The sequence below is a fragment of the Rhinopithecus roxellana genome, chromosome 1 (assembly GCF_007565055.1).
Source record: "Rhinopithecus roxellana isolate Shanxi Qingling chromosome 1, ASM756505v1, whole genome shotgun sequence".
In the NCBI taxonomy this organism is placed as follows: domain Eukaryota; kingdom Metazoa; phylum Chordata; class Mammalia; order Primates; family Cercopithecidae; genus Rhinopithecus; species Rhinopithecus roxellana.
Window position 1 is genome coordinate 47,373,024 of NC_044549.1, and position 12,793 is coordinate 47,385,816.

The window sequence follows — 12,793 nt, forward strand, 5'->3', positions numbered from 1 at the left end:
CTATCACTGGTGTATAGGAATGCTTGTGATTTTTGCACATTAATTTTGTATCCTGAGACTTTGCTGAAGTTGCTTATCAGCTTAAGGAGATTTTGGGCTGAGATGATGGGGTTTTCTAAATATACAATCATGTCATCTGCAAACAGGGACAATTTGACTTCTTCTTTTCCTAACTGAATACCCTTTATTTCTTTCTCTTGCCTGATTGCCCTAGCCAGAACTTCCAACACTATGTTGAACAGGAGTGGTGAGAGAGGGCATCCCTGTCTTGTGCCAGTTTTCAAAGGGAATGCTTCCAGTTTTTGCCCATTCAGTATGATATTGGTTGTGGGTCTGTCATAAATAGCTCTTATTATTTTGAGATATGTTCCATCAATACCGAATTTATTGAGAGTTTTTAGCATGAAGGGCTGTTGAATTTTGTCAAAGGCCTTTTCTGCATCTATTGAGATAATCATGTGGTTTTTGTCTTTGGTTCTGTTTATATGCTGGATTACGTTTATTGATTTGCGTATGTTGAACCAGCCTTGCATCCCAGGGATGAAGCCCACTTGATCATGGTGGATAAGCTTTTTGATGTGCTGCTGGATTCAGTTTGCCAGTATTTTACTGAGGATTTTTGCATCGATGTTCATCAGGGATACTGGTCTAAAATTCTCTTTTTTTGTTGTGTCTCTGCCAGGCTTTGGTATCAGGATGATGCTGGCCTCATAAAATGAGTTAGGGAGGATTCCCTCTTTTTCTATAGATTGGAATAGTTTCAGAAGGAATGGTACCAGCTCCTCCTTGTACCTCTGGTAGAATTCAGTTGTGAATCCATCTGGTCCTGGACTTTTTTTGGTTGGTAGGCTATTAATTATTGCCTCAATTTCAGAGCCTGCTATTGGTCTATTCAGGGATTCAACTTCTTCCTGGTTTAGTCTTGGGAGAGTATAAGTGTCCAGGAAATTATCCATTTCTTCTAGATTTTCTAGTTTATTTGCGTAGAGGTGTTTATAGGATTCTCTGATGGTAGTTTGTATTTCTGTGGGGTCGGTGGTGATATCCCCTTTATCATTTTTTATTGCATCTATTTGATTCTTCTCTCTTTTCTTCTTTATTAGTCTTGCTAGCGGTCTGTCAATTTTGTTGATCTTTTCAAAAAACCAACTCCTGGATTCATTGATTTTTTGGAGGGTTTTTTGTGTCTCTATCTCCTTCAGTTCTGCTCTGATCTTAGTTATTTCTTGCCTTCTGCTAGCTTTTGAATGTGTTTGCTCTTGCTTCTCTAGTTCTTTTAACTGTGATGTTAGAGTGTAAATTTTACATCTTTCCAGCTTTCTCTTGTGGGCATTTAGTGCTATAAATTTCCCTCTACACACTGCTTTAAATGTGTCCCAGAGATTCTGGTATGTTGTATCTTTGTTCTCATCGGTTTCAAAGAACATCTTTATTTCTGCCTTCATTTCGTTATGTACCCAGTAGTCATTCAGGAGCAGGTTGTTCAGTTTCCATGTAGTTGAGCGGTTTTGATTGAGTTTCTTAGTCCTGAATTCTAATTTGATTGCACTGTGGTCTGAGAGACAGTTTGTTATAATTTCTGTTCTTGTACATTTGCTGAGGAGTGCTTTACTTCCAATTATGTGGTCAATTTTGGAATAAGTGCGATGTGGTGCTGAGAAGAATGTATATTCTGTTGATTTGGGGTGGAGAGTTCTGTAGATGTCTATTAGGTCTGCTTGGTGCAGAGTTGAGTTCAATTCCTGGATATCCTTGTTAACTTTCTGTCTCGTTGATCTGTCTAATGTTGACAGTGGGGTGTTGAAGTCTCCCATTATTATTGTATGGGAGCCTTAAGTCTCTTTGTAAGTCTCTAAGGACTTGCTTTATGAATCTGGGTGCTCCTGTATTGGGTGCATATATATTTAGGATAGTTAGCTCTTCCTGTTGAATTGATCCCTTTACCATTATGTAGTGGCCTTCTTTGTCTCTTTTGATCTTTGATGGTTTAAAGTCTGTTTCATCAGAGACTAGTATTGCAACCCCTGCTTTTTTTTGTTCTCCATTTGCTTGGTAGATCTTCCTCCATCCCTTTATTTTGAGCCTGTGTGTGTCTCTGCATGTGAGATGGGTCTCCTGAATACAGCAAAGTGATGGGTCTTGACTCTTTATCCAGTTTGCCAGTCTGTGTCTTTTAATTGGACCATTTAGTCCATTTACATTTAAGGTTAATATTGTAATGTGTGAACTTGATCTTGTCATTATGATATTAACTGGTTATTTTGCTCGTTAGTTGATGCAGTTTCTTCCTAGCATCGATGGTCTTTACATTTTGGCATGTTTTTGCAATGGCTGGTACCAGTTGTTCCTTTCCATGTTTAGTGCTTCCTTCAGGGTCTCTTGTAAGGCAGGCCTGGTGGTGACAAAATCTCTAAGCATTTGCTTATCTGTAAAGGATTTTATTTCTCCTTCACTTATGAAACTTAGTTTGGCTGGATATGAAATTCTGGGTTGAAAATTCTTTTTTCTAAGAATGTTGAATATTGGCCCCCACTCTCTTCTGGCTTGTAGAGTTTCTGACGAGAGATCTGCTGTTAGTCTGATGGGCTTCCCTTTGTGGATAACCCAACCTTTCTCTCTGGCTGCCCTTAACAGTTTTTCCTGCATTTCAACTTTGGTGAATCTGACAATTATGTGTCTTGGAGTTGCTCTTCTCGAGGAGTATCTTTGTGGCGTTCTCTGTATTTCCTGAATTTGGATGTTGGCCTACCTTACTAGGTTAGGAAGTTATCCTGGATGATATCCTGAAGAGTGTTTTCCAACTTGGTTCCATTTTCCCCCTCAGTTTCAGGCACCCCTAGTCAGATGTAGATTTGGTCTTTTCATATAATCCCATACTTCTTGAAGGCTTTGTTCATTTCTTTTTCCTCTTTTTTCTTTAGACTTCTCTTCTCACTTCATTTCATTCATTTGATACTCAATGGCTGATACTCTTTCTTCCAGTTGATTGAGTCGGTTACTGAAGCTTGTGCATTTGTCACGTATTTCTTGTGTCATGGTTTTATCTCTGTCAGTTCATTTATGGCCTTCTCTGCATTGATTATTCTAGTTATCCATTCTTCCATTTTTTTTTCAAGATTTTTAGTTTCTTTGCGCTGGGTATGTAATTCCTCCTTTAGCTCTGAGAAGTTTGATGGACTGAAACCTTCTTCTCTCAACTCGTCAAAGTCATTCTCCGTCCAGCTTTGATCCATTGCTGGCGATGAGCTGTGCTCCTCTGGAGGGGGAGATACACTCTTATTTTTTGAATTTTCAGCTTTTCTGCCCTGCTTTTTCCCCATCTTTGTGGTTTTATCTACCTTTGGTCTTTGATGATGGTGACGTACTGATGGGGTTTTGGTGTGGGTGTCCTTCCTGTTTGTTAGTTTTCCTTCTAACAGTCAGGACCCTCAGCTGTAGGTCTGTTGGAGATTGCTTGAGGTCCACTCCAGACGCTGTTTGCCTGGGTATCAGCAGCAGAGGCTGCAGAAGATAGAATATTGCTGAACAGTAAGTGTACCTGTCTGATTCTTGCTTTGGAAGCTTTGTCTCGGGGTGTACCCCGCCGTGTGAGGTGTGGGTTGTCGGTCTGCCCCTAGTGGGGAATGTCTCCCAGTTAGGCTACTCAGGGGTCAGGGACCCACTTGAGCAGGCAGTCTGTCTGTTCTCAGATCTCAACCTCTGTGTTGGGAGATCCACTGCTCTCTTCAAAGCTGTCAGATAGGGTCATTTGCGTCTGCAGAGGTTTCTGCTGCTTTTTTTTGTTTGTTTGTTTAGCTGTGCCCTGTCCCCAGAGGTGGAGTCTACAGAGATAGGCAGGCCTCCTTGAGCTGCTGTGGGCTCCACCCAGTTCGAACTTCCCAGAGGCTTTGTCTACCTAACTTAAGCCTCAGCAATGGCGGGTGCCCTTCCCCCAGCCTCACTGCTGCCTTGCGGTTAGATCGCAGACTGCTGTGCTAGCAATGAGGGAGGCTCCGTGGGCATGGGACCCTCCCGGCCAGGTGTGGGATATAATCTCCAGGTGTGCCATTGGCTAAAACCCTTGGTAAAGCACAGTATTGGGGTGGGAATTACCCGATTTTCCAGGTGTTGTGTGTCTCAGTTCCCCTGGCTATGAAAAGGGATTCCCTTCCCCATTGCGCTTCCCAGGTGAGGCGATGCCTTGCCCTGCTTCAGTTCTCGCTGGTCGGGCTGCAGCAGCTGACCAGCACTGATTGTCCTGCACTCCCTAGTGAGATGAACCCGGTACCTCAGTTGAAAATGGAGAAATCACCTGTCTTCTGTGTCGCTTGCGCTGGGAGCTGGAGACTGCAGCTGTTCCTATTCGCAGGAAGTCTTTTCAATAAATGGTACTAGATATCCATACGGAAAAAAAAGAACTGCACAGTGAGGCACGTATGCTCTATACAACCCATAACACATGTGATGAGGTAGAAAATAAAGTGGCTGCAGATCTAGGATGTGGCTGTGGAGTGCTTAGTCTTGGAACTGCAATGTTAGGAGCCACATTGCATGTTGGATTTGACATAGATGCAGATGCACTAGGAATAACTAATAGGAATGTGGAAGAGTCTGAATTAACATATGTTGGCATGGTTCAATGTGATGCATACTCATTATCTAATGGAATGTCCAAGTCATTTAATACAGCAATTTTGAATACTCCTTTTGGGACCAAAAATAATAAAGGGACAGACATGGCTTTTCCAAAGACCACTTTGGAAATGGCAAGAACAGCAGTATATTCTTTACCCAAATCTTCAACTAGAAGACATGTTCAAAAACAAGCTACAGAATGCAAAATCAGGACAGATGTTATTGCAGAGCTTCGAGATGATCTGCCGGCATCACACAACTTTCAGGAAAAGGAATTAATGGACAGTGAAATGGACCTAATTCAGTTTTCTTTTCAAAAGCCTCCAAAACCAAAAGCAGCTTAAAATCTAATTAAAATGAATGAGAATTCATTTGTTTACTAAAAAAATTAATTCAAGGTAGATTACGGACTTAAACATAAAAGCTAAAACTATAAAGCTTCAGGAAAGAAACAAAGGGATACTTTCATGACCTTTGGGTTAGCAAAGATTTCTTACAGCACACAGAGAGCATGCACCATAAAGTAAAATACTAATAAAATTGAACTTCATAAAAATGTAAAACTGTTAACCCAAAGATACTACTAAAAAATACATAGGCAAGTCACAGCTGTAAAGAAAATATTCAAAATACATATATCTGAAAAAGGAATATGCCCAAGATATATAGAAGCCCTGCAATTCAATAAAAATTCAAACGGTCCAACAAGAAAAGGCTGAAGACTTGAACAAACTTCAAAGAAAAGATACATGAATGGCCAATAAACACATAAAAATTGCTCTACATCATTAGTTATCAGGGAGATGCAAATTAAAGCCATAAGATACTGCTACACATCCAATAGAATGGCTAGAAGGGGAAAGTCAGACAGCCCTAAAAGTCCTAAGGGTCTGGAACAACCAGGCCTTCACATATAGGTGATGGAAATACAAAATGGCATAATCATTTGGAAACTGTTTGGCGTTTCTTAAAAAGTAAAAACCATCCCATGATCAAGCAATTTCACTCCTAGGCATTTGTCAAAGATAAATTGAAATATATGTTGGCTGGGAGCAGTGGCTGATGCCTATAATCCCAGCATGTTGAGAGGCCAAGACAGGAGGATTGCTTAAGGCTAGGAGTTCAAGATCAGCCTGGATGACATAGTGAGATCCCATCCGTAAAAAAAAAAAAAAAAAAAAAGGCTGGGTGCGGTGGCTCACGCCTGTAATCCCAGCACTTTGGGAGGCCGAGGCGGGAGGATCACGAGGTCAGGAGATCAAGACCATCCTGGCGAACATGGTGAAACCACGTCTCTACTGAAAATACAAAAAAATTAGCCAGGCGTGGTGGTGGGCGCCTGTAGTCCCAGCTTCTAGGGAGGCTGAGGCAGCAAAATAGTGTTAACCCAGGAGGCGGTGGAGCTTGCAGTGAGTGGAGATCATGCCACTGCACTCCAGCCTGGGCGACAGAGCGAGACTCGGTCTCAAAAAAAAAAAAAAAAAAATTAGCCAGGCATGGTGGCATGTGCCTGTGGTCCTAGCAACTCGGGAAGCTGAGGTGGGAGGATCATTTGAGCCAAGGAGTTGGAGGCTGCAGTAAGCCTTGATCTCACCACTGCACTCCAGCCTCAGTGACAGAGTGAAACAATCTCTTTCTACATATCTCCCCATAAAAAGATTTCTACAAAGAATCTTCACAGAAGTTTTAATCACAATAGTCCAAACTGCAAAGAGCCTGGTTATCTATCCACAGGAAAATGAATAAACTGCTACATTAATAAAATCTATACAATAAAAAGAACTACTGATGCACACAACACGGATACCCCTAAAAACATCAATCTGAATAAAAGAAGCCAGATACAAGGAATATATACTGTACAACTCCACTTATATGACATTTAGAGGCAAACCAAACAAAATGAGTCTATGGTGACAGAATCAGAATAGTGGTTGCTTGGGGGTCGATGACTGGAAAAAAGCACAGAGCGCTTTCTGGACTCACAGAAATGTTCTGTTACCTAAAGGAGTGTGGATTACATGGAATGTGGACATCTGTCAAAACTGACTGAACTGTACACTTAGGATCTGTGCATTTCACTACATGAACATTATACCTCATTACAAAAATAACCAATTTACAGTTAGATATTATGGACAACTTCATACCAATATATTTGAAAACTCAGATGAAATGGACTAATTTCTGGAAAAACTATAACTAATCAAAAGTAAATCAAGGAAAAAATAAAAAGACTTAAAAGTCCTTTGACTATTAAAGACATTAATCAGTGGTCAAATATATCTCCACAGAAAATTGTATGTGTAGACAGTTGCATCAGTGAATTCTATCAAACATACAAGGAACCAATTCTAATATTACAAGAATTTTGTTAGATAACAGGAAATGAGGAAACATACTCCAAACTTCTTTCATGAGCAGGAATACCTTGATACTCAAACCTAAAATTAAAATCTTTAATATATAAAAGGAAAATTACAAGCCAATATGATTCATAAATATAAATTTATAAATTCTAAATAAAGAAGTCCAACATTACCAAGTTGGGTTTATACAAAGGATACAAAGTTGGTTGAATATTAGAAAATCAATGCAATTCAACAAATTAACAGATTAAAGAAAAAATTCATCATCCACAGCTGCAAAAGAAACACTGTTATAACTGAACATCCATTCCTTTTAAAATATACAAAACAACATAAACAAAAAGACATTGAGAAAACAAAAAACAGAAAAGGAGTTCCTTCACTTGATTAATAGCATATAACAAAACCCTACAGAAAACTACTGGTTTTTAGTGAAACATCTTTTCTTTTGATGTTGAAAATAAGACAAGAGTGCTTGCTATTGCCATTTCTTGTAAGGACTGTACTGGAGGTCCTAACTAATACATTTATACAAGAAAAAAAGAGAAAACCAGTAAAAAGGAAGAAACAAACTGTTATTATTCACAAATAAATAAATGTGTACATAGGAAATCTGAAATAATCTAAGGATAAATTTTTCAGTAAGAGTTTAGCAAGATTACTGAATACTAAATCAAAGAACAAAAATAAGCAGCATTTTTATACACTAGAAACAGTTAAAGATAGCGACATTTTCATTTAAAACACCATTTGTAACTACATATAAATTACATAAGTACCTAGTAATAAATCTAACAGATATTCTTGAAGCCTAAGGAGAAATGTATTAACTTTGCTGGGAATCATTACAGAAGATCTAAATTAATGGATAGATATACCATGTTCATGGATGGGAAGACTGAATATTGCAAAGATGTGTTTCCAAATTTTCCTATATATCCAATCCAATCCTAACCAAAATCTCAGTAGGGTTGACTTTTGGATTTTGGTTTTGTTACATGGTTTTTGGCTTTGTTGATGCTCTCTAGGTTGTATTTTTTAACTGAAAAAATATCTACATAAAAGTATATAAAACACAAATGTATAGTTTCTGTCAAAACTATAAACTAATTACAAAAGAATTGTTGGCCTCCAAAGTATTCCATGGGTTATTTCCCATTGTTTGGACATTTTGTACTGTTTGTTTTTGAGAAAGAAAAATAGCTTTGTTGTTGTTTTTCATTATAAAATATATTCAACATTTATTGCAAAAATATTCAAATTAAGAAATGTATAAAATATCTAATTTTCCAAAAGTAGGCACAAATAACATCTGGATATATATGCTTCCAAATTTTACGTGTAGTCGCATACACATATATTTTACCATGATATTCCTCATGTATTACTGAAAATTCAAATGTCAGCAGCCAAATTATCTTCTATGATAATGCTCTTACAAAGAATTAAAAAATGTAAAAAAAAAGTTAATCCTGGTATAATCTTCCCATAAGTTTCATTTCTGTTAATTTAGGAGTGTGTTCAATAACTTAGTAATGATAAAATAAAAACTCACTGTGTTATAGACTCCTTCAATTGTTTCTGTTCCTTCCGTGGATTTAGCCAATACTTTCAGCTTTCCAGGTGAACCTTTCTCCAACTGTTGAATCTAGTAAGAATGAAGAGTATAATGATGCTATCTAAATATGACAAAAAAGAAATGCACAAAAGGGTGTACACTGGTATGCTTGTGCACATTTGTGTGTTTGGTGGTGGTACATATAATAGGTGTTAGTATAGTTAAGGTGTCTGGACAAGGCAGAAATAGAGAAAAGTGGACTGTCACAGATACATTTTGGAGGTAGAAATGAATTAATGAATTAGCTGAGATTGGAGGGAGCAAAAAAAGAGAAATTAAGGGGTATTCCTAGATACTGGCTTAATACACTGTGTTAATTTACTGAGTCCTGAGGTGGGCCAGAAAGATTAGCAGGATAATATATCTTTTTTGTTGTTTTTGTTTTCTTTATTTTGAGACGGGGTCTCACTCTGTCGCCCAGGCTAGAATGCAGTGGTGATCTCCGCTCACTGCAAGCTCCGCCTCCCGGGTTCACGCCATTCTCCTGCCTCAGCCTCCCAAGTAGCTGGGACTACAGGCGCCCGCTACCACGTCTGGCTAATTTTTTTTGTATTTTAGTAGAGATGGGGTTTCACTGTGTTAGCCAGGATGGTCTCGATCTCCTGACCTTGTGACCCGCCTGTCTCGGCCTCCCAAAGTGCTGGGATTACAGGTATGAGCCACCGCACCTGACTGCCAGGATAATATATTTAGGTAAAAAATCTAGTTTCATTTTTGTCTTGTTAAATTTGAAATGCTTATGAGAGATTCAAGTGGCAATTTCCAGTAGTCAGGAGTATAAATGAGTGTGGAATTCAGGAGAGACTCTTAAATGAGTCTAAATGCTAATGAGAATCATTAGCATTTAGATGTTTAAAACTATGGGCCTAGAGAAGATCATCCAGGTAATACAAGTGCACAGAAGTGAAGAGGGGCCGGGAGGAAAACAAATGGGTGCTGGAGTCTGTAGGTTGAGTAGATGTAGATGGGAAAATATTATAGACTGGGACCACAGAAGCCAGAAAGGAAGGTGCTTCAAACGAAAGGCCAATTTCAGAGCATGCTGCCAAGAGGCCCAATAAGATAAGGACAGAGACACGACCACTGGATTTGATGACAGGAAGTTTGCTAAAAGCCTGACAATCAGTTTCAAAGAAGTGATGGAGATGGAAGCAGCTGACAGTCAGGTAAGTGTGAAATGGAGGCAAGAAATTAGAAGTAGCATGCAGTATTGTTGTTTTTTTGTAAAGGAGAAAGAAAAATAGGGACCCAGCCAGAAAGGCAGCAAGAGTAAGAGAAGGTTTAATTGTTCAAGATGAGAAACAGTGATAAGAATAAAGAAAAAGATTTTCTAGTTTATTTGCGTAGAGGTGTTTATAGTATTCTCTGACGGTAGTTTGTATTTCTGTGGGGTCGGTGGTGATATCCCCTTTATCATTTTTTATTGCGTCTATTTGATTCTTCTCTCTTTTCTTCTTTATTAGTCTTGCTAGCGGTCTGTCAATTTTGTTGATCTTTTCAAAAAACCAACTCCTGGATTCATTGATGTTTTGGAGGGTTTTCTGTATCTCTATCTCCTTCAGTTCTGCTCTGAACTTAGTTATTTCTTGCCTTCTGCTAGCTTTTGAATGTGTTTGCTCTTGCTTCTCTAGTTCTTTTAACTGCGATGTTAGAGTGTAAATTTTACATCTTTCCAGCTTTCTCTTGTGGGCATTTAGTGCTATAAATTTCCCTCTACACACTGCTTTAAATGTGTCCCAGAGATTCTGGTATGTTGTATCTTTGTTCTCATCGGTTTCAAAGAACATCTTTATTTCTGCCTTCATTTCGTTATGTACCCAGTAGTCATTCAGGAGCAGGTTGTTCAGTTTCCATGTAGTTGAGCGGTTTTGATTGAGTTTCTTAGTCCTGAATTCTAATTTGATTGCACTGTGGTCTGAGAGACAGTTTGTTATAATTTCTGTTCTTGTACATTTGCTGAGGAGTGCTTTACTTCCAATTATGTGGTCAATTTTGGAATAAGTGCGATGTGGTGCTGAGAAGAATGTATATTCTGTTGATTTGGGGTGGAGAGTTCTATAGATGTCTATTAGGTCTGCTTGCTGCAGAGATGAGTTTGAGTTTGTGTCCTTTGTAGGGACATGGATGCAGCTGGAAACCATCATTCTTAGCAAACTATCACAAGAACAGAAAACCAAACACTGCATGTTCTCACTCATAGGTGGGAACTGAACAATGAGATCACTTGGACTCGGGAAGGGGAACATCACACACTGGGGCCTATCATGGGGAGGGGGAGTGGGGAGGGATTGCATTGGGAGTTATACCTGATGTAAATGACGAGTTGATGGGTGCTGACGAGTTGATGGGTGCAGCACACCAACATGGCACAAGTATACATATGTAACAAACCTGCACATTATGCACATGTACCCTAGAACTTAAAGTATAATAATAATAATAATAATAATAATAATAAATAAAATAAAGAGAAAAAAATGTTAAAAAAAAAAAAAAGAATAAGGAAAAAGAAAACTACTAACTGAAGGTGGAACATCCTTGAACAGTTGAAACAAAGTGGGAGATGAGGGAACTCAGCCTGAGAGGAGCAAGGACACCTCCTATATCAGAAGAGGATATGAGGGGGCAAATGAGGTTGGCTCTGTAGACTAGGGAGTGGAAACACTGTTTTAACATTATTTGAATAGACTAATTTATGTAATGAAATGAAATAAGGTGGGATAAAGTGAAAAGTTAGAGAAAAGAAATTGCAAATGCCATGCTGCCTTACCATCACAGGTATGAATTTCCGTAAGAACTTCACACCATGCTGCTCCATGTAGGAACCCACTTTTTCTGCCATTTCTTGGTCGAAGCCACGGAGAAGGATTGAGCGTACCATAACTGTGACATCTAGGCCAAAGCCAGCCAGAAATCCTGCACACTCCAGGGCGACATAAGAGGCACCCACCACTAATGTTTTGCCAGGGCAGTAAGGCAGAGAAAAAAGGTCATCACTGAAAAATAAAAATGAAAAAAAGAATATCTAGGCAGTAAGAATGAAATGAGTTATTCATGTTTCAATGTATAATGGTCTTGTGATGACTAAATTATAATTTAGTGCTTGAATGAAGCAACAGCCTTTTGAAATTTGTAACTGAGTCTGCTGTGGAGAGAATGTGGAACAAGAAGTATACTTCAGTTTTTTCAAAATCAGACCACAAGCAAGATTTTAAAAAATAAAATAAAATAGTATAGAAAATATCAGACTATAGAAAATATCAGACTATATTATATGTAATAAAAAAAAAAAAACCTGTTTGTTTCAGAGGTGTATGTATGTGCTATGTGAAGGGGTGTGTGTTTGTTTACCTGAACAAAAAAATGCAACAAAAAAATGTATTTTTTAGTGTGAGTCAGCTCAAAAAAGTTTGCAAGTCATTGCATACAGGTCCTGTTCGACCACTAAGGAAAATTCCCATGAAATCTAAGTGTTAAGAAGAGTGGTACTGCTCCTCTCCAGCTGGTTCATTTTTATCATAAGGACACTAAACCCTAGAGCTAACTGTATTTACTTCTTTGTTTTGGCCTGTAAGAAGTTTAGAACGAAATGCCCAGGCTACTTGTAGCAATCACCAAGACACATATGGCATATTTTTGTACATAAATTTTGCCACTGGCCTTATTTACCTGACCTTATATTCTCTGTTTCATTACTTTTGGCTATTTAGCTTCTTGCACTGTATATATTTTCATTTGCTAATTGAAGTCTTTTGTGGAATAAGACAGGAAGTAAATAAACTGGAAACATGTCAACATAATTCAATTTATTAACAGTAAAGTTAAAATGGTCTATTTAACCTTACCTAGTAATACAGTATTCTTTATCTCCTTGGATTCCTAAATATCGTGGCCTTTCACCCGTTGCTATGACAAACTGTGCAGCAGTATAATAAGTCTCCTGTCCTTTTTTATTGGTCGCCTTGAAAAAAAAGAAGTAAACTTCACTTACTCAGCAAACACTACAGAGTACCAGACACCCTGGACAAAATAGTTACTACCTTCATGGAGCTTCTCATTCAACAGGAACAGCAGACATGTGAAAAAGTAATAACGTAATGTGATAAGCACAAGCACAGAAAACGGAAGTCTTTATGAAATATTAACCAAAGCCCCATGGTGAGGGTAGGGTAGTGGACTAGAAAGCCAATCA

The 12,793-nt window shown here is 38.5% G+C and overlaps 1 protein-coding gene and 1 pseudogene across 1 annotated transcript in view; one reads left to right on the forward strand and one right to left on the reverse strand.

Moving 5' to 3' along the window:
- The window catches only part of TXNRD3 (thioredoxin reductase 3), a 57,823-nt gene that overhangs the window by 19,511 nt on the left and 25,519 nt on the right, over positions 1–12,793 (reverse strand). The window contains exons 8-10 of the mRNA XM_010380580.2: positions 12,447–12,562; positions 11,372–11,597; positions 8,539–8,631 (exon numbers count right to left, since the gene is read on the reverse strand). Coding sequence (XP_010378882.1) covers positions 8,539–8,631; positions 11,372–11,597; positions 12,447–12,562 — 435 coding nt within the window. The remainder of the gene's footprint in view (positions 1–8,538; positions 8,632–11,371; positions 11,598–12,446; positions 12,563–12,793) is intronic.
- On the forward strand, positions 4,416–4,958 carry LOC104675922 (annotated as a pseudogene).